At 39.5% G+C, this 25,767-nt stretch overlaps 1 protein-coding gene across 13 annotated transcripts in view; it reads right to left on the bottom strand.

The window, feature by feature from the left end:
- The window catches only part of MYCBP2 (MYC binding protein 2), a 230,898-nt gene that overhangs the window by 140,085 nt on the left and 65,046 nt on the right, over positions 1-25,767 (bottom strand). For 12 of the 13 annotated variants that reach the window (XM_084767812.1, XM_084767815.1, XM_084767818.1 and 9 more), the window contains exons 14-19: positions 24,245-24,403; positions 22,259-22,463; positions 17,758-17,903; positions 17,190-17,291; positions 12,766-12,873; positions 6,419-6,538 (exon numbers count right to left, since the gene is read on the bottom strand). In XM_084767812.1, coding sequence (XP_084623938.1) covers positions 6,419-6,538; positions 12,766-12,873; positions 17,190-17,291; positions 17,758-17,903; positions 22,259-22,463; positions 24,245-24,403 — 840 coding nt within the window. The remainder of the gene's footprint in view (positions 1-6,418; positions 6,539-12,765; positions 12,874-17,189; positions 17,292-17,757; positions 17,904-22,258; positions 22,464-24,244; positions 24,404-25,767) is intronic. The other variant, XM_084767817.1, reaches the window with a different exon arrangement.

Genomic DNA, 25,767 nt, shown 5'->3' with positions numbered 1-25,767 from the left:
TGTGGTGGTGGTGTGGTGGTGGTGGTGGTGGTGGTGTGGTGGTGGTGGTGGTGGTGTGGTGGTGTGGTGGTGTGGTGGTGGTGTGGTGGTGTGGTGGTGTGTGGTGGTGTGTTGGTGGTGTGGTGGTGGTGTGGTGGTGTGGTGGTGGTGTGGTGGTGTGGTGGTGGTGTGGTGGTGTGGTGGTGGTGTGGTGGTGGTGTGGTGGTGGTGTGGTGGTGGTGTGGTGGTGTGGTGGTGTGGTGGTGGTGGTGTGGTGGTGTGGTGGTGTGGTGGTGGTGTGGTGGTGTGGTGGTGGTGTGGTGGTGGTGTGGTGGTGTGGTGGTGGTGTGGTGGTGTGGTGGTGTGGTGGTGGTGTGGTGGTGGTGTGGTGGTGGTGGTGGTGGTGTGGTGGTGTGGTGGTGGTGTGGTGGTGTGGTGGTGGTGTGGTGGTGGTGTGGTGGTGGTGGTGGTGGTGTGGTGGTGTGGTGGTGGTGGGTGGTGGTGGTGTGGTGGTGTGTGGTGTGGTGGTGTGGTGGTGGTGGTGTGGTGGTGGTGGTGGTGTGGTGGGTGGTGTGGTGGTGGTGTGGTGGTGTGGTGGTGTGGTGGTGGTGGTGGTGTGGTGGTGTGTGGTGGTGTGGTGTGGGTGGTGTGTGTGGTGTGGTGGTGGTGGTGTGGTGGTGGTGTGGTGGTGGTGGTGTGGTGGTGGTGGTGGTGGTGTGGTGGTGTGGTGGTGGTGTGGTGGTGGTGGTGGTGGTGTGGTGGTGTGGTGGTGTGGTGGTGGTGTGGTGGTGTGGTGGTGTGTGGTGGTGTGTGGTGTGGTGGTGGTGGTGGTGGTGGTGGTGGTGTGGTGGTGGTGGTGGTGGTGTGGTGGTGTGGTGGTGTGGTGGTGTGGTGGTGGTGGTGTGGTGGTGTGGTGGTGTGGTGGTGTGGTGGTGTGGTGGTGGTGTGGTGGTGGTGTGGTGGTGGTGTGGTGGTGTGGTGGTGGTGGTGTGGTGGTGTGGTGGTGGTGTGGTGGTGGTGTGGTGGTGTGTGGTGGTGTGGTGGTGTGTGGTGTGTGTTGGTGGTGTGGTGGTGTGGTGGTGTGGTGGTGTGGTGGTGTGGTGGTGGTGGTGGTGGTGTGGTGGTGTGGTGGTGGTGTGGTGGTGTGGTGGTGTGGTGGTGTGGTGGTGGTGTGGTGGTTGGTGGTGGTGTGGTGGTGGTGTGGTGGTGTGGTGGTGTGGTGGTGTGGTGTGGTGGTGGTGGTGGTGGTGTGGTGGTGTGGTGGTGGTGTGGTGGTGTGGTGGTGGTGTGGGTGGTGTGGTGGTGTGGTGGTGTGGTGGTGGTGTGGTGGTGTGGTGGTGGTGTGGTGGTGGTGTGGTGGTGTGGTGGTGTGGTGGTGTGGTGGTGGTGTGGTGGTGGTGTGGTGGTGTGGTGGTGGTGTGGTGGTGTGGTGGTGTGGTGGTGTGGTGGTGTGGTGGTGGTGTGGTGGTGGTGTGGTGTGTGTGGTGGTGTGGTGGTGTGGTGGTGGTGTGGTGGTGTGGTGGTGTGGTGGTGTGGGTGGTGGTGGTGGTGGTGTGGTGGTGGTGTGGTGGTGTGGTGGTGGTGTGGTGGTGTGGTGGTGTGGGTGTTGGTGGTGTGTGGTGTTGGTGGTGTGGTGGTGTGGTGTTGTGGTGGTGGTGTGGTGGTGTGGTGGTGGGTGGTGGTGGTGGTGTGGGTGGTGGTGGTGTGGTGGTGTGGTGGTGTGGGGGTGGTGGTGGTGTGTGGTGGTGTGGTGGTGGTGTGTTGGTGGTGTGGTGGTGTGGTGGTGTGTGGTGGTGTGGTGGTGGTGTGGTGGTGTGGTGGTGGTGTGGTGGTGGTGTGGTGGGTGGTGGTGGTGGTGTGGTGTGGGTGGTGTGGTGGTGGTGGGTGTGGTGGTGTGGTGGTGTGGTGGTGGTGTGGTGGTGTGGTGGTGGTGTGGTGGTGTGGTGGTGGTGGTGGTGGTGGTGTGGTGGTGTGGTGGTGGTGTGGTGGTGTGGTGGTGTGGTGGTGGTGTGGTGGTGGTGTGGTGGTGGTGGTGGTGGTGTGGTGGTGTGGTGGTGGTGTGGTGGTGTGGTGGTGGTGTGGTGGTGGTGTGGTGGTGGTGGTGTGTGGTGTGGTGGTGTGGTGGTGTGGTGGTGTGGTGGTGGTGTGGTGGTGTGTGGTGTGGTGGTGTGGTGGTGGTGTGGTGGTGTGGTGGTGTGGTGGTGGTGTGGTGGTGGGTGGTGTGGTGGTGGTGTGGTGGTGTGGTGGTGTGGTGGTGGTGTGGTGGTGTGTTGGTGGTGTGTTGGTGTGGTGGTGTGGTGGTGTGGTGGTGGTGGTGGTGGTGTGGTGGTGTGGTGGTGGTGGGGTGGTGGTGTGGTGGTGTGGTGGTGGTGTGGTGGTGGTGTGGTGGTGTGGTGGTGTGGTGGTGTGGTGGTGGTGTGGTGGTGTGGTGGTGGTGTGGTGGTGTGTGGTGTGGTGGTGGTGGTGGTGGTGTGGTGGTGGTGGTGGTGGTGTGGTGGTGTGTTGGTGTGGTGGTGTGGTGGTGGTGTGGTGGTGGTGTGGTGGTGTGGTGGTGTGGTGGTGTGGTGGTGTGGTGGTGGTGTGGTGGTGGTGTGGTGGTGGTGTGGTGGTGTGGTGGTGGTGTGGTGGTGTGGTGGTGGTGTGGTGGTGGTGTGGTGGTGGTGTGGTGGTGTGGTGGTGTGGTGGTGTGTTGGTGGTGTGGTGGTGTGGTGGTGTGGTGGTGTGGTGGTGTGGTGGTGGTGTGGTGGTGTGGTGGTGGTGTGGTGGTGTGGTGGTGTGGTGGTGTGGTGGTGGTGTGGTGGTGTGGTGGTGGTGTGGTGGTGGTGTGGTGGTGTGGTGGTGTGGTGGTGGTGTGGTGGTGTGGTGGTGGTGTGGTGGTGTGGTGGTGTGGTGGTGGTGTGGTGGTGTGGTGGTGGTGTGGTGGTGTGGTGGTGGTGTGGTGGTGTGGTGGTGGTGTGGTGGTGTGGTGGTGGTGTGGTGGTGGTGTGGTGGTGTGGTGGTGTGGTGGTGTGGTGGTGGTGTGGTGGTGGTGTGGTGGTGTGGTGGTGGTGTGGTGGTGTGGTGGTGTGGTGGTGTGGTGGTGTGGTGGTGGTGTGGTGGTGGTGTGGTGGTGTGGTGGTGGTGTGGTGGTGTGGTGGTGGTGTGGTGGTGTGGTGGTGTGGTGGTGGTGTGGTGGTGTGGTGGTGGTGTGGTGGTGTGGTGGTGTGGTGGTGTGGTGGTGGTGTGGTGGTGTGGTGGTGTGGTGGTGTGGTGGTGGTGTGTTGGTGGTGTGGTGGTGTGTTGGTGGTGTGGTGGTGTGGTGGTGTGGTGGTGGTGTGGTGGTGTGGTGGTGGTGTGGTGGTGGTGTGGTGGTGGTGGTGGTGGTGTGGTGGTGGTGGTGGTGGTGTGGTGGTGTGGTGGTGTGGTGGTGGTGTGGTGGTGTGGTGGTGTGGTGGTGGTGTGTTGGTGGTGTGGTGGTGTGGTGGTGGTGTGGTGGTGTGGTGGTGGTGTGGTGGTGTGGTGGTGGTGTGGTGGTGGTGTGGTGGTGGTGTGGTGGTGGTGTGGTGGTGTGGTGGTGTGGTGGTGGTGGTGTGGTGGTGTGGTGGTGTGGTGGTGGTGTGGTGGTGTGGTGGTGGTGTGGTGGTGTGGTGGTGGTGTGGTGGTGGTGTGGTGGTGTGGTGGTGGTGTGGTGGTGTGGTGGTGGGTGGTGGTGTGGTGGTGGTGTGGTGGTGGTGGTGGTGGTGTGGTGGTGTGGTGGTGGTGTGGTGGTGTGGTGGTGGTGTGGTGGTGGTGTGGTGGTGGTGGTGGTGGTGTGGTGGTGTGGTGGTGTGGTGGTGTGGTGGTGGTGTGGTGGTGTGTGGTGTGGTGGTGTGGTGGTGGTGGTGTGGTGGTGTGGTGGTGTGGTGGTGGTGTGGTGGTGGGTGGTGTGGTGGTGGTGTGGTGGTGTGGTGGTGGTGGTGTGGTGGTGTGGTGGTGGTGTGGTGGTGGGTGGTGTGGTGGTGGGTGGTGTGGTGGTGGTGTGGTGGTGGTGGTGTGGTGGTGTGGTGGTGTGGTGGTGTGGTGATGTGGTGGTGGTGTGGTGGTGGGTGGTGTGGTGGTGGGTGGTGTGGTGGTGGGTGGTGTGGTGGTGGTGTGGTGGTGGTGGTGTGGTGGTGTGGTGGTGTGGTGGTGTGGTGGTGGTGTGGTGGTGTGGTGGTGTGGTGGTGTGTGGTGTGGTGGTGGTGTGGTGGTGTGGTGTGGTGGTGGGTGGTGTGGTGTGGTGGTGGGTGGTGGTGGTGGTGGTGGTGTGGTGGTGGTGGGTGGTGTGGTGGTGTGGTGGTGTGGTGGTGAAGGTGGTGAAGGTGGTGAAGGTGGTGAAGGTGGTGAAGGTGGTGGTGTGATGGTGCTGGTGATAATATAACCAAAACCCCGGGGCTGGGAATGGGTTATCTCTTCTAGGGTTGTCTGGTTGTCCCATAGAGCCCATCTAAATACTACAAGCTACTGTCAATGCTCTTCATTCATCTCTAGAACTTGAAGGTAAGGTCCTACTGCTGAACACACTGTACACACATGAACGATAAAAAGTGGAGAAATCAAACAAGAATTGACCTGGAAGCTTCCTCTCTACTGGCCAGCTTTCACAGTGCTATCTGCACACTGCCAAAAGAGAAAGCAATCATCACTGTTACCCAGTTCAGAACCTTTGAGCTACAACAATCTTGGCAAGATATTCCCACTGTGCAGTAGTGGAATGAATGTTTTTATTGTACCAAAATTCTGATTAGATTTGAGACCTACTCCATGAAAGAGAAACCATACCTGGTACCCTTAACAGGGCCAACCTGCGACTAGATAGGTAGGTCATAGGACACAGGGGAGAGCCTACTATTATTATTTGTTTAATAAAAACAAATGCTAATGATTTATGGCTATACTCATGGATTAGGGCATCTTTCAACTCCCATCAGAGAAGGTTCTTTCCAGTAGATGGCAGCTGGTAAACAGAGCTACAACTGGTCAGCCTACAGAGAATAACATCAGTGTCACAGCCTTTCCCCCAGAGGCTCAGGAATCCTCATGGAACAGTGGATACAAAGATTTAACAAGCCAGAGGTGATCAATGACTACAAGGAGATAGCATTTTCCAGACACAAAAGAGCAGATGTACAAATGGACTTTCAGTGATTGTGACAGTATGACCAAGACCCTTAAAAGGCAAGTCAAACTAAATCCCAGCATAAAGCAGGGGAGGAGGTATGAATCACCAGCACAAGCTGATGAGCTATTAACATGTTATAGCTTCTGGGAGGGAGGGAGGACAGGATGGGAGAGAAAGGGAGGAGGGATAGATTTTATTTAAGGGCAGGAACCCACACCTCAGGGCAGGTCTCACACCCAAGAGTCTTTGAGCAATACAAACTGGACTTAACGGGTTGAGGCGAGGTGGACTAGATGGGGGGGGGGGAGGAGGAAGGATCTAGGAAGAGTTGGGGGTGGATCAAAATACACTGTATGAAATTCTCAAAGAATAAAAATTTTAATTCAAAAAATGGGCAAGCGAGGTGTGGCAGTGAACAGCTTGAATCCTGGCCCTTGAGAGGCACAGGAGGTGGTTCTCTTTGAGGTGGAGTCCATCCTCATCTAAATAGTGAATTCTAGGCCAGTAAAGGTATGTACTGAGATCTTGTCTCGAAAATAACAAATAAAGGAAATAGGCTTGCTTGATTCTACATTTAATGAAGAAAAATTGACAAAATGTTAGTTCTGCAGAGTATTTTATACAACATGAAATGCACCTCATAATACACTTTAAAACTCTTACAAATACCACTAAATAGCATTAACATTCAGTGATACATGTTGGCTTATCTTGAGAATGGGTAAGCACATTTAAACTCCTGCTCTCTGATATCTAGGACACTTAGAGGCAAACTGGTAGGGTAGAGGTCTACACAATTATATACATCAACAAAACAATAGGGCCTAAGGTTTGCCACTGTCTTACAAGTAAGAAAACACTTTGACTTAACTTTTAATTCTTATAATGGTTGAATAACGAACCCTAAACTATTTAAAATGGAATGTCAATAATTTATTAAGAATTTAATTATTTTTCATCTTATTATTTTAATGATATATATTTCTAACGCAACATTAATAGAACTTGGGACAATATTATAAAAGCCAAAGGATTTTAGAATTAAAAGGCATTTCAGGAATTATTTGATCTCCAGTAATTTCTTGGACAGACTTAGAAAATACGTCTATCAGCAGACAAATAGAAGTTAGATCTCTTGTCAAGCATAATGCTTTGTCTTCATGCAATAGTTCTTAAAGAGATTCTGCAACTAAAAAAAAAAACCCCACAGATTTGAGAGACTGTGCCTTGACATGCAGGTAACAGGCAATGTTTATCAATTCTAAGCAAGTTACACCCAATTGTAAGAATAAAGTTATACCCTAACGTGCCAGCTGCTACCTGAGTGGTGAAATCCACAGCTGACTTGGACCGCCCGGAGCTCACAGTCGAACCGCACAGAGCCTGGAGGGTAGGTCGTGATTTTGCTGGCATCCTTTTCTCCTCTATCTCCACTTCCATCTGAAAATGTTATAACTCATAATTACACCATTATTTATATTTATAATGAGATTTTAAATCAGTTTACTATGGAAGAAAAAAAGAGAAACATGTTAAAAGGAATAAGTAGGAAGACCCTGTAGTTGTTAGAAGTGATAGACCAAGAAGCTACCTGCAAAGAAGCCAGTCTGAAGAGATACAGAGTATGCATACTTCTGTTATAAAGACTACTACATCAGCAAAAACTAAACATGGCATCTGGTTATAGATAAAACCTAGTGAGCTAATTAGCTGGGTAATGAAAATGAACAATTAATTTTAGTGTAAAATTTAAATCTGATATGGGAAAATTTAGTTTTCATAAAAAAGTAATTACATGCAAAGTCGTTTTACAGTACTTTTACTTAGTGATACTGTTAGTACTTGCTATTTTTAAAATAGTCCTAGTAGACTCACAGCTCTCAGAAAGGCTACTGCCTTTCTGTGCACAGGCTGGCAGCTAAACTTAAAAAAAAAAATTATGAAGACCGAATATTCAAGACACTGTAGTTGGATGGCCTACTCTCACTCATCGCTCCTAGCTTACCTCCCCGCACTCAGGACTCTAGTTTGTGGCCTTCTTCCCATAAGTTACCAAATCCTCTTTCTATTTTTGTTTCATCTTTTTGTCTATATTTTTTATGATTTCACCTCTCTTTAGTCTTTTAACCACTGTTTTCTAGATTTGATTTAGAAATGTATGACATTCTCACCAGAGCATCCACATTCTAGAATATTAAAACCTGAATTTGGAAATGTGTGAATTAAGTCAGATAGCTTGCTTTTTAAAATAAAAACTCAACATAGATACTAAAATATGACCTTTATGTTATCGATATTCAAGTTCCCTTCACATGATGTGAATAAAAATCTGGATGGAACTTCAACATGTCAATTGGGCTAAACTACTCCATTGTGGCATAGAAACACTAAACAAGTGTATATAGCATTCAGATGCATATGTGAATCTACAGACACACATTCTATATTCTATATTTTATAAAATTCTGTTTTACTACCCATTTAAAAATATTAAATACAAGAACATTAAATCATTTAATTTTCATTTCATTCTCTCTGATTTACTTCCATTAATATTTAGTTAACACAAACTTGACTTAAAGTATGACTTTCTTTTTTTTTTTTTTTTTTTTGTAAGTGGCCTTCATCTTAAAAACTGAATACTTTCTAACATTAAGACAGTAAAACCTCACTAATTCAGAATAGCATAATATGGGTAGGCCCATGTGACTTACTGAAGAACTATTAATTACAGAATATTTAAATAAAAGTTCAGTTTTGTTATCTTCAGGTAATACAGATTACAGATTAAATACTACAACAAAGAAAATGTGTTTACCTACATTAGACTTTAAAATAGGCCAATATTAGATTAAAATGTACCATAAACATGAAAGTCCTTTAACATACTAGAATTAACAGCTGGACCCAGAGGTTGAAGGCACGTTGAAGGAATCCTTCATTTCTTGAGCCCTTGGTTTGAAAAGCTAGTGATTTTAGACAGGTTTCCCCTTAAAAGTATGACCCTGAAAATTCAGAGGAAGAAATTACTTTGAAATTTTTATTCAAAAATATCACAAATACTACACCTGAATTAGTGAGAGGTTTTACTATAACAGGATAACAAATAATACCTCTTTTGCTATGTTTTCTAATGTGGGTTTGACTGTTAAATCAAAGAAAAATAAAATTAAATAAAAGTTCCAACATTTCATTTCAGTCCAAATGAAATATATTTTTTGTTTAAAGGCTTCTCTCTCATCTTGGAAGATAGTGGAATTCATACAAGGTCTCACACAAAAAGGAATATATATTTTCCAAGGTTATTTAAATCAAATACTAGGGGAAAAGAAACTTTTAAAAAGTCTCATAACTGGTAAATAATATATATAATTACTAAAAACAAGTGTGATTTAAAATCAAAATAGTCATTTTCACATGATTTTTACGATACAAAATAAAACATTTTAAATATTATTTCACTTTATATGAACATATTTTTGTCTACTTAGAAATTTTACCTTGACTTTAACATTCTTCCCATGAGTTGAAGGCTAACACAGATACAAATCCCACAAAAGATGTCTAACATCAGAAGAGAAAAATTTAAAGACCTAGTAATTGACTAAATAAGGTTGATATGAATAAAAGAATGACAGATCTTATTTCGTACCAAAATTCTACTAGGAGAGTTGAGAGTGCATGCAAGTCTCCTATATTTAAATCCATACTTTAATTATTAAAAATTGTGTAGTATTAGTAAGAAAAACGAGGTGAGTCTTAGTCACTTACAGACTTTTAAAAAACACATTATATCTGTGTATTGATATAAAAATATGATATAATAATTTAGAATTTGGTGGGGGGGGCGGGAAGGGGAGCAGTATGTAATAAACATCCAAAATGCAATCCAAATCAAGAATCAGCAAGTGATATTCAGCAATGTCAAGTATGTTCAAGCTCATTACTCATAAAAGGATTAATGAGAAGCTAAAGGATTTCATTTTGTGTTACAAAAAGAAACTCCACATAGTCTTACAAGTGTCCTGTGTATAACACACACACACACACACACACACACACACACACACACACACACACAATTGATGTTCACAGGTATTTATCATCTGATACTAACACTATGGAAACTTGGCAGATAATGTAATTAAAATACTGCGTTTTATCTTCTGTGAACATATTTGTGTAGAAGGAAAAAAGACTTAGCATCTAAAGAAGCATAAACTTGAAGTTTAATTTTTTACGTACACCATGTGTTTTTCAGCTAACCACAGCCATTCAAACATAAAAGTGATCACAGAACACAACTAGTGCCTTGAGACCAGTGGTACCTGACTTGAGCCCAACACTGACACTGTCATTGCCACAGTGGGTGAGTGGTTGCGTTACAATCCCAGCTAGTGGTGCAACAACTAGACAGTGACCTTCTGGATCCGCTTTCCCATTTACAAAAGAACAACAGTGGTGCACACTTCACGGAATTCTTTGGAGGATTAAGCAAGGTAATACATGGAAAGCATTGGATCAGCATTCACCATTGCTGCTTATGGCTGTTTGCTTTAACCAACACAGCAGTCCAAGGGCACAAGTATTCTTCTACCATTTTACTGAACTGTAAAAGGTTACAAAACCATTCCAAAGTCATATGGTAGAACTAATTTAGAATTTAAATATAAATAAGGCTCATATAATTTTTCAATTATTGAATATTGATTTCTTAAATCTTTAGTAAAAGTAAATTATTTAATAAAATTGCAAGTCTTGTACATTCAATAGAATTTAAAAACAGAAAGAAAAGAGTGATGCCAAAAGTGTTAAGGCTAGCATTCATGGGAGATTTCTACATGCAAAGATTATTCATACGTGTCACATTTTTTAAATATAATCTTTATGGCAATGCAGGTTGCAAATTATTTGTACTGTAAAAATAAAGACACAGGGGCTGGAGAGTTGGCTCAGTGGCTAAGAGCACTAGCTGCTCTTCCAAAGAGCCTGGGTTCAATACCCAGCACCCACATGGCAACTCACAACTGTCTGTAACTCCAGTTCCAGGGGTATCTCTCTCTCTCTCTCTCTCTCTCTCTCTCTCTCTCTCTCTCTCTCTCTCTCTCTCACACACACACACACACACACACACACACACACACACACACACACGCGTAGAACACGAATGTACATAAAATAAAAATTAGAAAATAAAGACACAGATTCTAAGGAGACTAACAAATTTATGGACACCTGAGTAGTCTGGGTAAACGACTTAGGATAAAAACTGAACGCTAGTAAAGGTCATCTTTCCACGATACTCTAGCACTCCCAAACAGAAATAGTTGAAAACACCCTAAGGTACTGAGCAGCGTTTCTTCAGAATGTCACAGAAGTCGCTCTAAAGTAGATTCCAAGACTATTTCTTATATAATTCAGATGTTCATAACTATGTATGACATATCAAAATTTCTCTGACTTTGATAAGTAGCTGGAGAAAATGTTAATCTAGGAATCCTTTTAGAAATCTATTTTCTGATCGTAATCTGCTTATGTTATACAGAATTATACTCAGTCTTATACAGTCGAGTTTTTGTAATGAAAAACTCTCATCCTATGAGCATCTCTGAACTCCTTCCACTTGGCCAGAAGCTCTCTAGCTTTCCATTTTAAGAAGCACATTGCTAATAAATCTAGTCTTTGAACCCCTAATAGGCCACAGGACAAAAACTGTAACTTGTCATCCTACACCTGAACCAGCAACATAATTATATTTAAGTCAGAAGATACCACCTAGCACAGTGGACTCAGTGATAATTAAAGGCCAAAATAGTCTTTTTTTATGTGTAGAAAGGAAAAACATTAAAGTACAGCAAAGCATAGGAAGTGCAGTCAACAGAGAGAGAATAAAGGCGGGCGACAGCGGACAAAGAGCCAGTTATCGTGAGGGCTGAGGAGCAGCTTAACATTCCACACACACAGGGCACCATCCCATAACTTCACACTGTACTCATCCTGGGAGTAGGCACATGAACCTGCCTCACTATGCAACCAAGAAGTAATATATACATGAACAAACAAACCTGGTTCTGTAATTTCATATCTGTCTCAAACACTGTTGCAGCTCTATACAGAATAACCTACTGGCACACAAAAGGGATTAAGACTAGATTTCTGCTGAAGAGTTTCTACAACTACTAAGTCTACAACATGAGAAAAAGAATGATTTAAATCTGAAACACGGGTTTTCATTTAATACTATACTCAAGACAACAACAACAACAACAACAAAAGAGGTATGGTTTATCCATAACATACTAAGGTTTTAATGTATACAATGAAATTTGAATATTTTGTTCTACTACAGGTAAAGTCTTAGAAGAATTCACTGTCATATATCTACAGAGAGAAGAGATTAAGAATATCTGTAATAAAAGTGGAGTATGATAGCACAGATTCTGGCAAATAGCAAATATAATTTACATAACTTATTCTAAATAGTACCATACAGATTTACATATACATGAATTGTGTGATTATCCAGTAAATGAAACATACACAAATTCTATTATAACAAATAATATTACACTTAAAACACTTGTATTTCTATTATACATTATGCATTTTGTAATATATATTAACATATATAATGTTTGAACTCCCTGTGTCTACTTTGTTTTGTTTTAGCTCTGAGTGGCAAAATGAAAAGCCGAGATGGACAAGTAATAAAGCTGGCACTACTATGAGGTCACATATGAAAGTCATTTGATGGATTAAAGTCTCTCAGCAAAAAAACAAAAACAAAAGCAAGAAATACAGGAAGTAGACTAACTTGTCTATACAGAATGTATTTTCAAAACTTCCACGTGCCTTCAGCCCTACCTTGGGCATTTTAGAAAACAGCAAAAATAAGTTGGATTAGCCAATGAAGAGTGCCTATTTCACATGTTAGGATTCAAGATAAAATTTACATATAAATTAAAAGTGTGTGCATTACGTTATTTCCTAATGTTAGCCAAGCTATAATTGGTTGTTAAAAACAAGCATAAGCATACTTGGGATTATTAAACTTATCCCAGACTCTGCTGAAGAGGTAAATGATGCAGAAGGGGATGCCTAGTCTCTCTGGTTACAACTCTGACCTCTCTTGAAATCTACCACACTTCTATGTGCTTGACTGTCTACTGACATCTACTTCTGCTTGGCCCTCAGACAGCAAGCATTTGTATATTTTTGTACATTGTTAACATTAAAAGAGCAGAAAATGCAATGGCAGTTTTAACATTATTTACATATTATATTTAATAATTTTGTTAATGCTAAACCATATTAACAGCATTTAAAAAGATTAAAATGCTACACTGTGATAATCAAAAAGCAAATGATAAAGGACAAAAAGAAGAAGACATGATACTTTTTACCCTTTTAAAGTCTATGAAATAGAAAACCAAGTGGGAAAGATACACTGTAAGCCACACTCCTTGCTGCTGTTCACAGCAACAAGGAGAGCAAGAAGAACCACAACCACAAAGACAGTAGCACTTGAGCGTGTCCTTTCTCCTCAGGCTATACACCACAGAAGCAAAGCAGAGAGTCAGTTTTGTGCATTTTCCCAGAGACAAAATTCAAATGAGTGGAAGAAATTGGGAGAGCATCCCACCTAGGTGGTAAGGAAGACCAAATACCTTTGTGCTTGTCCCGTTTATGCTTTAGCTGAGCTGGATGGGATCTGAGTCTGGCTAGAGCCTGTTCTCGGTGGTTCATAAAAATAGGACCAGCAAATACAAGGGGGCCTGAGGAGAAACATTTTGTATGTGCATAGAAAAGCTCACAAAATGAAAACACTATAATGAACAAAAATAATTAAAGCTAAAATACATGAAGAAATTTATTTTTAACTGTTTTGGACATTTCACTTTTCCCAATTCCCCAACCAATTAATTACCTATTCACAATCAGACACATTACTATCTTAAGTCCAGCGTATAAAATAAATCTCCAATCTTTTATTCTTAGAAACACTGGGCACTTACTAATAGCCTCAAGTAGATAATACAGAAGATCTACAACAATAATCTTAAAAATATTGTTCAATGCCATATATTAAAGATTAGTAAACATACATTAAATGAAAATAAGTTTGTTTCCTTTTAAAATAATGGAATACAACAGATTTTAAGTTAATCAATAACAAGATATCCCACATATTTCAGATATACATCACCTTTTTATTAAATCAAGGGCAAATTGTTACCAACATTTCTACATACTGTGAAAACATTATAAAAATTAAATGTTCAGGAGCAACATTTTAAGGACATAAGAACAATAATCTTGAGTTTTATCAACTTTAACAAAGCCAAAGTTTAAAATACTCTAAATTTGAGAGTTAATTCGCTAGCATTTGAAAAAAGAATTATGAAGATACATAAGTGATGAGCATTTTTAATAAAGCATTTTTCATACTCTGGCTGGTCTTCATTTTAATTAATTTTTCTAATAATGGAAAAATTGAAACTAGAATCATAATAAAATTTACAAACCATTTAAATATACAGTATTCTTTGGTAAACAGAAAACAAATAAATAAAGCATTTTGATTATATTCCTAGATACAACAAAAGGATGAGACAACCAGTATTTTAAAAAGGCAGAAAAAATATTTTCTGTGATTAATTATAAATAGAAACATAAAAATTTAACGCTAGGAGATAGATATAAGTATTACTTCCCTGCAATGCAGTAAATTTATATAAATTGAGCTCTATTTCTAAAAGGAACCAAAATATGTATTTCAAATGTGAATAAAATATCTTATTTCCTCATTATACATTACAATGATTTGATTTATTAAATCTGCATAAATTACTCTAAAGTATTTTCCACCTATGAAAAAGAATATTAAAATAACAACAACTTATTATAACATAGCAAGTTATATTACTCTTTTCTGACTTGGGAGTCTGATGGAGATAATTTTAGCTATTAATTCATTAATGCACTTCTTACTAAATTCAATCTTTCAAATATCTTTGATGTATAAACACAGACAGTAGAGAGGCAATCATGCATAGAAACATAAAGCTCCAAAACAGCTTTGTACTTTAGTACTGAAATAGCTTTTCTCAGGTATAGAGCTTTAGCATTCATTTATTCACAAAACATTTGGTTATTGCTTAAGTGGCATATACTAGGTACCATGGATATAATTATATAGGCATAGGACCACACTAGGAAAATAGAGAAGAAAACAACTGTATTATATTAAAATAAGTGTGATAAAAGAAATATGTGTCTTGATGAAAAGTCAAAAGGTCTCAGAACATGTGTGCGTCAAGAAAGATGAAAAGGAAGCTATTCCAGTTTAAAGACTTAGAAAATTTGACCATGTTAAGAAAATTGTTCAGTCATTAAATACCCATAGAGCCAAAAACAGAAAACAGTATCTACAGTCATAAGAAGTAGCCTGTGTGCCTGACATAGATTCCAGCAGTTGGGAGTGTGCTCTGGCTTAAAACAAACGTACAATGTTTGGTAGAATCAACCTCTATTCTACAGGTAGTCAGGAATCCCTGAATTGTTTTCAACCAGCCAGCAAAGACACTGCCTTTTGGCCTGCATTTGAAGGAACAACTAGTTAATAAAACATAAACTCTTTTGTTTGTATGTTTGCATGAAGAGCTATACATATTTTAACTGACACTTTCTAAATGTTTCATATATTTTAATTTCAAAAGACTTCTGTGTGGCATTGGAATTTAAGTAATGTATTTCATGTATCAAATCAATCAAGCAACGGCTTTAGAGTCGTAACAATAGCAATAACAACTTGCCTACTTTGGAATTATAGCATGTAATAAATTTACTTTTTATGTTCTAATTTGTGACTAAGCAGATTTTTATGTATTAAAACCAAATCTATTTTATTCTTGATAAACAGTGGGGTATTTTTCTTTATCAGAATCAATGTTTTATAATTAGAATCAAAATTCTGTAAGAAAAGCAATTATGTGCAGGCCAGAGCTATGAAAGTATCACAACTCAACATTTATTTATAGCTGATATACACTAACATTCTTAGATAAGCACTGCTGTTACCACATTGAAGGTAAGAAAACTGAGGTTCAGGGAGGTTAAATTCCCAACATCTTATCTGTACAGTAGTACAGCTAGGTTATCAGTATAAATTTATTATCCAGCTGAGGTGACACTGAGCGTGATAGCACTATCGAACAGCTTCTGTCACATACACAGCAGTTAAATTATATCACTAGGCCTAAGGTTGACTAAAGAGGCTTTAATGTAGAGCTAAGTGGTGAAAAGTTGATCAACTTGCAAACAACTAAGACAGACTTAAAATACTATGAGAATAAAATAACTAAGCCCTTTAAGTACAAACATGGGTATAAATGCATCACTAATGAACAAGAGTGGGAGCTGGAACACTAAAATTACTGTGCTTGTGTGGGAAAAGAGAAAGCAGCAAGCTTCTCCAGCACAGTGCCCAAGAAGAACACTAAAGCCCTCAGCTGAAGAGCGATGACAGAAAATTACGATGAACCACGAAGCTGAAATACTTGGCTTACCCGTTTGGCATCAGCAGAATCCCCCTGAAAATCTTGTTTAAAAATATTTCTAGACCCTAATAGCCAAGTTTCAGACTCAGTAGGACAGGGTGGGCCTTCTGATTAGTGGTCCCTTTGAGACCCACTGCAGTAATGAACGCTCTGCTTGGGATAAGTTCTATAAAATTGTTCGGGTTTGTAATCAATTTATATGACCCAATCTACTTTTTCAAAGAATAAAAATGAGTAGTAGAGATAACCTTAATCAAAAAAATACCATTATCAAGGAAGAAATAAATTAGCATGTTAGAGACCTAAAACAGAATGTGCAAATTTCCCAAAGATGTATGAAATGTAAATAGGGACAGCACATTCATTAACCTTGTAAGATATTTTTACGGCAATGACTTTATGTGCATGGAGCTGAAGTGGCAAGCACTCATGACACCAGTCAACGCTGCTTATGCTTCTATAAACAATAATCTGTACATTCCAAAAGTTTAATAGGTTTTTCAGGTACACTACTTTATTACTTATTGTATTTCATTAAAAATTGCTATGAAAAAATGAACAGTGATGGTAACAGGCTATCATGAGTTATTAAAAGCATAAAGATATGGTAATAGGTTTACTGCTCTATCAAATATCCTGTACTTTCTAAGAGGTATAAAAGATATGTAATGTCAATAAATTCTTCTAAGTAAGAATTTGCTAAACATAACAATAAAATCAGACTTTTAACAACTTGTTATAATTATACAAAGAAAAGATTCTACTGAAGAAGATTTTAGTAATATTTATTTCTGCCTTATGCATACATATTAAAATGACATTTATATACAACAAGTATTAATCATATTTTCAGACTAAGAAACTGTCCTAAATAGTAAGGAAATAATATAAGCAATATACCCGTCTTTGCAAATAAACATGACATTCAATTCATTTTTTTGTATATAAATAATCTTTTTGTTTAAAAAAAAAAAGGAACAAAGAAAAGAAACAGAAAAAATGACACAAAAAGGCACAATGACATACTGGACTGCAGGAAAGCAAAATGACATTACATCAAATGACAACGATCATGACTGACTGAGAAAACAGAAATGAAAAGCCTAGGTTAAACTAAATTCTGGTCCAAGGTCAAATATAGATGAGTCGAAATGATTGCTTTTTATACTCTGCAATTGTCATTACTAACAATATTTATGTTCTGCAACGACACAATCAATTTCCCCTTTTCCTTTTAACATCCTAACTGCAGACAAGCTTGGAATTGGTGTGCTGAAATTACAGGCATGAGCCATCATACTGAGCCACACAGCACACATCTTATTTTGGTTGGTAAGCACTCTACTGAATTAAATGTAGTATTACTAGCACAATTATGAATGCTGTAAATATGTTCATGTAACTTTACTTGCTACTGGGATGGTATGAACTTTACTATTTCATACAAAATGAGGGCACTCTGTAAATTGCTCAGCTGTCTCAGTTAGGGTGTGAAAGTTTCCCTATACTTTTTCCTGGTAGCTGTATCTTACCTCTTCCATCTTCTAATCTGTGTCTTCTGATGACACGTTGTCGTTTTTCTTCTTGCCGTAACTGAAGATGCTCTTCAATATTAACCCCAGGTACAGGGACAGCTGGATAATTAGCCAAAACAGTAAAAATAGCATATGTTATATAACATAAGTATATCATAGCTATACCTGTGAAGTAAAAGCTAGAAAAAAACAATGTAAACTCAAATGTCTACTGTAAGGATTCTTATCATATGAGTCAGGCAGGGTGGTGCACACCTTTAATCTCAGCACTCAGAAAGCAGAGGCAGGCAGATCTCTGAGTTCGAGGTTAGAATGGTCTAGAGAGGGAATTCTACGACAGTCAAGGCTATACAGAGAAACATGTCTTGAAAAACAAAACAAAACAAAACAAATCCTTATCATAAAAGGGAAAAAGGAATATCCACCATGGTCATATTAGCTACCAAAAGCAGCACTGCATTTATTACCCATTACCTTAATTTTTGACATCTATTTGATAGAAAGTACTTAAACTATTAGAATTATTGATTGAGGGCAAGATATTCAACATAATAAAATAAATTACCTAAAAGGAGGTCTAAAGGTATCATTTCTTTCACTGCGTCAAGAATTCCCCTTTGCCTGGCCTCCTGACCGTCCAACTCTCTTGCACATGCCTTGCAACACCCACACACAGCACAGCCAGATTCTCCTGAGCCACAGCCACAGATCCTAGGTGGAAGCAAACAAAGAAAACACAGGCTTGACTGAATCCTTTAATATTTTAATATTCTTTTCTATAACCATCTTTCCAGTCTCTGGTATTAGTTTCAAAGAAAAGTATAAATTTTTATAAAATAATTAAAAGAAAATTTGTTATTATTCTACTGAGTACAACCAATATATTTCTATATAAAATCCAAATAGATTCTAATGTACAATTAACTATTAATGCACATTCTCCCACAAGTTTTCTCAGTAGACGCTAAGTTTTAGCACTAAGTGTCAGGTTGGGCTGGTGGCTAGCAAGCACGCACCACTCTGTCTCCAGTGAAGCCAAGGGGAGTGTTGGCAGCCTTCAGTACTAAGGCAGCTTTATCAGCATCATATATGTCTCTCCCTCCTCATACTTGAAATAGCATCATGTCCCATTTATCTCTTTTCACTGCATCTAACTACCTAATCCTCCGATGCTTCTTTGTCACTTTCATACAAACTGAAAACCATGTAACAGGTGTTTATCACAAAATAAACACCAAAATACTCCCCGAAGCTGACCAAGATGTAATGAATACGTAACTTCTTGGTAACACTCTTCATACACACAGAAATCATAGCTTTAATTATTCACACATTGATCCTTTAAAACTTTTAATAGCCCTGTCATGATAGCATAGATTTTGCAAAGGGACAAAAACAAAATTCTTCTGGCAGCAGTTGAAACAATGTGGTAGCCTGCGAAACTGGGAGGTTTGAAAAACAAATATCACTGACAATCGGGAATATCATGTACTTTACAGTAATGAATGTGATGTAAGGTATCCTATGGAATTCTACTTTGAAACCATTTTTAAAATATCATTTATAACATTGGTCCTTCTTGGATTTCTCTAAAAGGCTGAAAAATAGAGATTTCTTACTGACTCATTCTAAATTACATTGATATATGTTGACATTAGAACAAGTAAACAAAACACTCTACAGACCGATAGTCTTCACAAAAAGTGAGGCAAAACATCTGACTAAATACTAACAAACCAAATTAAACACTACATTAAGAAGATAATATACCATGAGAAAGTGAAATTCATCCCTGAATGTAGTATTAAAAAAATAATGTAGTAATATACCACACTAAGAACATGAAAGGGGAAAATGTATACTTTTCTCAAACTATATAAATAAACATTTAACAAAATTCAAACTGATTTCATAATTTAAGGAAACCAAGAACAGAAGAAAACTACTTCAACATATTCAAAGTCACAAGTGAAGCATACAATAAGCATTACAATCAATGAAAGATGGAAGGCTTTTCTTCTAAAATTAGAAATAAAACAAGGGCTCCCATTTGATTAATTCTATTCAGTACAAACACAGCAAGGCTTGGCCAGAGATATCAGGAGGGAAGAACAGACTGCTAAATATATCATACAGACACTCCGAAACTCTAAAAGAAATGGTACAGCTAATAAAGGAATTCATGGAGTCAACAGGATACAAAGTAACATGAATGACAGCTACATTTCTTAACACTGACTGTAAAGAAAAATCAAACAAAAACTATATTGACAATACTATCAGAAAGAATAAAAATTGAGTAATTAACTTAACTAATGAGGTTAAAGACTTAAGCAATGAAAACCAAGCACTGTTGGAAAAAAGTTAAAAGAGATAAATGAAAATACATCCCAAGTTAAAGGATTAAAAGATTTAATACTGTTAAGATGTAAGCACCACCCAATGAAACCCACAGATTCAATGATTCCTATTAAAATCCTAATGATACTTCTTATAGAAATAGAAGTCATTTTATAAAATTAAGAAATTCTTAAACAGTCAAATAATTCTGATTAAAAAAGCATTGTGATTTCAAAACATATAAGGTTACAGTAATCTGAAACATGAGTGATGCTAGTAAAAAGATAGACTTATAGGCCAAAAAAGTAGAACAGAGAGCCCAGAAACAAACACTCGTGGTGATATTCAATTGACTTTTTGACAAGGATGTCAAGACCACTAATTGGGAAAAGACAGTGTTTTTCAGAAAAAGGTATTGGAAGACAGGATATCCACATGTAACACAATAACGTTAGATTGTTACCTAATGCCATTTACCATACATAAAAATTAACTCAAGGGAAAAAAATATAACTGGAAGACCTAGGGGCAACACATAAAGGTAGTTGCTGCAAGCCTGAGGGCCTAAGTTGGATCCCTATAGACGGTAAGAAAGAAGTGACTCCTTCAATTCATGCTCTGACCTCCAATTGTGCAACATGGCATGTGCACATCCACAATATACACAATAAATGTTAAGCTTTTTTTTCTAGAAGTAAACAATTCATGATGCATCAATGTTATGTATGACAATAATTTCTAGAATTTAGTATTTTTTTTAAGATATCTCACCGAAACCAGAAGACAACACAAAAATAAATAAGTTGGACTACACAAAATTTCAAAATATTTTTATATCAAAAAACAGCAGCTCATAGACACAATTTACTTCAAATCCTGTATCTCACAAGGGATTAATATTTAGAATACACTGACAACTACAAAAGTGAATGAAAAAAAAGTCCAATTCAAAACTTAGTGAAGCACTTGAATTGATAGTTCTCCACAGAGCTAAAACTGGCTAAGAAACCAATGAGAAGATGCTTAAGATCACTACTCATTATAGAAACTCAAATTAAAACTACACAGGAGCCACTGCACACATTTCAGGGTGCATAAAATCCAAACAAACAAGACAAAAGTAGAGAAACCGTAGAGAAACTGGAGAATTCATGCACTGCTAATGAAAATATAAGGTGGAAGTTGCTACAGAAAGCACAATGAGAAGTTCCTGAAGGGTTAACACTAGAACTACCATGGCCCAGCAACCCCACTACTAGAGGCACAGGCAAAAGAACTCCAAACAATCTGCAAGAGCTATCTGTCTCCCTACATGCACAGCAGCACTATTCATGATGGCTGAGATGTGAGACAACTGCTTTCCATCAGTAGACAAAAGGGTGAGAATACATATATACATTTAATTTCTTCTGAAGGAAAGAAATATGACATGGACTACAACATAGATGAAAGCTGAGGACATACATGTTACTAAGTGAAAAGAAGACCATATGTTTCACTTGTATGGTATCCTTTGGGTAGTCAAAGTAGTGCAGATACAAAGTATGATAGTGAACGGAGAAGAATAAGCTTTTCTTAACAAAATTTCCTCTCCTGCCTGACATCAGCCAATTATCAGAAATCCTATCTTATAAAAGACATCCCCTTAATTGTTATATTGCCTATAAAAATTATATTTGAAATTCTTCCAAAATTCCAGAATATTCTTATTATTTGATAGAATTTATATGCTATCTTTGAATGAACAATCATATAGAACCCTGCCTTAGTCGGAGTTTCTATTGCTGTGACAAAATACCACAACCAAAACCAGCTTGGAGATGAAAAGATTTGTTTCAGTTCACACTTCCACATCATTGTCCATCATGAACGGGAGTCAGGGCCCGAATCTGGAGGCAGGAACTGATGCAGAGCCCATGGAGGAGTGCTGCTTACTGGCTTACTCTTCATGGCTTACACAGGCTGCTATGTTATACATTACCAGGACCACCTGCCAAGGCGTGGCACCATAAACAACAAGACTGGAGCCTACCACATCAATCATTACTCAATACAGTACCCCACAGAAATATCTACAGACCAATCTTACAGAAGAGCTTTCTCAATTAAGAAGCACTTTTCCTGGTATGTATAGGTTTGTATCAAGTTCACAAAAAACTAACAAAGGCAAACCCTTAAAGCAAGAGTCTGTAAGAAGATAGATAGACAGACAGACAAACAGACAGACAGACAGACAGACAGACAGACAGACAGAGATGATTGATAGATAGGCAGAAACACACATAGGCATGATACAACTTTAGATAGAAAATATGTATTTCTATTCAAGCATCCTTTATACTTGACAATTCTACAAAGAAAAGATCAGTAAACATTTGTCATTAAAAAAGAAAAACCTAGGGAAAAAAACCAAATAAAGCCCTAGACTTTGTTTAAAAAATGACAGTTTTAAATAATGGCTTCAGTGAATCAAATGAAGGGAAGACAAGCATAAAGATGACACTAAATTTGAACTCAATATAGTAGAAGCTCACTATAAGTATTTTAAGTTTAGGGCCGAGTGCATAGTTGAGTGGTAGAGCACTTACCTGGCATTAGTCTGAACCCTGTGTTTGAGCCCTAGACACTACCACTCCCATACATACGCACATAAAACACAGTGTGACAATTTGAAAACAACAGGGAGTGTGCTTATATTCTTTTCTTGGCAGGAAGTCTTGTCTTACCCTCCAGGAACTCTGTCAGGACGCCCGCTGCTAACACAGCTGGCCCCATAGCCCGTGCAGTCTCCACACACTGTGCACACCATGCACTGCTCCAGCTTCCACTTGTGCATGCCTGGAGGGCACATCATGGACTTCTCATCTTTTTCATCTAACTCTTCCTCCAGGTCTTCGTCCATGGCTGTTGCCATGTTTTCAACTCCAAATCCTGTTAACAGATCAATTTATAATTTTATGTAGTTTATTTCCACATCTGAAAACAGATATTTCCAACTTAAAAATATACATGAAACACTGTAATCAAAGTGATTATGTATTTATGTTTAATCAAGAAATTGGCTCAGGGATGCAAAGGAGGCTAAGCAGTTAAAGGCTAGTTGTAATCAATGGACAAGATGAAAAATCAGACAATCAAGCACCAGATAAATTTGTCTAGCGCTAGAATAAAGCAATCCTGATGGAAGTCTAAGAGAGCCTAGTTAATGACAGCTGAAATGTTTCAAGCACTTACTTTACTGAATTGTACAAAAATTATTATTTAAAAGTCAACAGTATTATAACTATTATCCTCAAATTAATCTGTATATTCAATAAAATACAAATAGATCCTAATTCACATTTCATAATTGAAAAAAAGACCCAATTCTTTATTTATTTTAAAACACTAACGGGCCATCTTTTTAAAAACAAACAAAAACAAAAATCTAGCTGGGCACGGTAGGTAGCACGTGCCTGCAATCCCAGCACTCAAGGAGGTGGAGGCAGAGGAGGAGGATCTCTGTGAGTTCAGGACAGCCTGGTCAACAAAGTGAGTCCAGGACAGCCACAGCAATTCAGAGAAACCCTGTCAAAACAAAACAAAAAACTAACTACACACACACACACACACACACACACACACACACACACACACACACACACACACCCCACTCCCTGACAAAACTGGTTCCTGAGACCAATTTGAATATACTGTGAAACAGACCCCAAAGGAGATGCAAGTGCTTTGATTAACAAACTGAAAGTTTTAAACGTCAAATGACTGCAGTTTCATCATAGTCCAATGCTTGGTTTGAATGGTATGAGTGTATCTTCTCCCATTGATTGAAAAAAAAAAAAACTGAAGCCAGTCAGAAAATGAACGAAAGAACACAGGCAATGCTGGTAATAGCTCAAAGTAAAAACTGGAAGCAAGAATTAACTAAACATACCACTCAAAACAAGGATAAAGACTACAACTGTGGGGAAGCTGAGGATAAAACATCCCTTCCTTTCCACAGCCTAAGAACTGAGGGAACAGACACTATGAAGAAAGGTAGCTACAATTCCACCTTTCCTTAACAAAGGCCCAGGGAATAAGAAGCATCAGAGCTACCAAATCACACACGATTGAACAAGGACAGTAATATTTGTTGACAGCCTACTGCCAAAAAGTTGTCAAAACTGAAGCTGATAGCCATTTCTAAAAAAATCTGCTTTCCATGAACATTTCAGTCATCAAAAATATTTAAAAACCATTAAATCAAAGAAGTAGTATTAATTTATGCAGATTTTAAAATATTAAACAGGTAAGAATACTACTTGCTCAAAAGTAAAAATGTAAAGCATATTTTATTTTTGCAGTGATAGATTTACCAATAGTTATTATCAAATAAAAATGTAGAGGTTTTCTAAATTTACAAGAAATCACAAACTGTTTTTAACTGTTCTATAGATGAATTCTGCCTGCATGTATATGTATGTACATATATGTACAGGGCATCACACCTCTGGAAATGGAGTCATAGATGGTGTGAGCCACCGCACAACTGCATGGACAGAGCCTGGTCCTCTGAAAGAAGACAAGGAGCTCTGAAAGCTAACACATTTCTTCAGCCCTACTCATTCATTTTTGAAAAAAATAAGATTTGTCACTATGTTCTAAAAGCTAATTAAAAAACAAAAACAAAAACAAAAGACATAGATCTTAGTATCCACAAAGTTAACCCCTACCTTTCCCTCCTTGGTTCATAGCACCAGTGTCTCGTCCACATTGTCCTTTATTATTCACACCAAATGTCCAAACTTCTCCATTCTTCATCAAAACACAAGTGTGAGCTTTGCCCATTGCTACCTGAGTTACGAAATGGCCTTTCAAATCAGATACTAAACCTAGAAAAAAGATACAAAATTAATAAAAAAAAAAACAACTAGAAGAACAACTTTAATGCAGAAGTTAACTTCTTAGGCAAAATAATTCACCAAAATGGGAAACAAGTGACCACACTACTGGTAGGTTATCACCAATTTAAGAAAGCATTGAATGCAGTTTCAAAAAATTACATTTTTTCTAGGTTTGCCAATTTCTTTTTCTTTTTTTTTTACATATACAATTATATTATTACACACACATATATATAATAAACTGCCTACAGCAAGAAGAAGCACAAAACAATCAGGAATTATATTAATGTTACATTCTTAGTGCTTTGGCTATTTGTATTTGGCAACCTTGAAGAAAACATCTTTCCTATCTTGGTGCATCTAAAATTGTGATTATAAATCAAAATCTATCATATCTCATCTCTAACAACTTAAAACATCTATCTAGACCTAAAAACATCTTAACCCCTAAATAACTAAGCTTAATTGTAAAACTAAACAATCTGGTTTTCAACCCCATTGGAGACTTGAGAAAGAATAAAATTAATTATCTGAGTAGACAGGAAGTACAAGTTAGCCGCTTCCAAAATGAAAAAATGGCAGAGACAGTTTGCTGCCTGAACAGTCACCCAAAAGACTGGGACAAATATTTGCTGTGACATTATTTCTAGATAACTTCTCCCGCCTGCCTGCTCCAAGTGTCAATACCTTTGAACAGTACTCAGAAGAGCCAGCAGCTTTCAAATTACAACTACCAGCACAAAGACTGAGGAAGCTTACCAGCTTAAACTTACACACAACCACTTTGTGTCTTGTGCTTTCTCAGAAAACTGGGAATAGCTCTACCTCAAGACACAGCTACACCACTCCTGGGCATATACCCAAAAGATGCTCCACCATACAACAAAGACATTAGCTCAACTATGTTCATAGCAGCTTTATTCATAATAGCCAGAATCTGGAAACAACCCAGATGTCCCTCAACCAAAAAATAGATAATAAAACTGTGATACATTTACACAATGGAATACTAATCAGCTATTAAAAACAAGGACATCATGAAATTTGCTGGAAAACGGATGGAACTAGAAAAGACCATCCTGAGTGAGGTGACCCAGACCCAGAAGGACACACATGGTATGTAGTCATAAGTGGATATTAGCATACACTATAGGACAACAATGCTGCAAGCCATAGGCCCAAAGAAGCTAAGTAACAAGAGGGGTACAAGGGAAGATGCTGAATCCCACTAAGGATAGTAAATAAAATAGACATCACAGACATGAGAAGTGAAGGGAGAGGGAACTGGGAGAGAGGGGGTGGAGAGGGGACAGGGAGTGGGGGTGAGAAAGCTAGGAGAAAGGAAATTGGTA

Source organism: Acomys minous (assembly GCF_964271855.1).
Source record: "Acomys minous genome assembly, chromosome: 18".
Lineage (NCBI taxonomy): Eukaryota > Metazoa > Chordata > Mammalia > Rodentia > Muridae > Acomys > Acomys minous.
The sequence above is the reverse complement of the archived record's forward strand: the minus strand, read 5'-3'. Positions and strand labels throughout refer to the sequence as shown.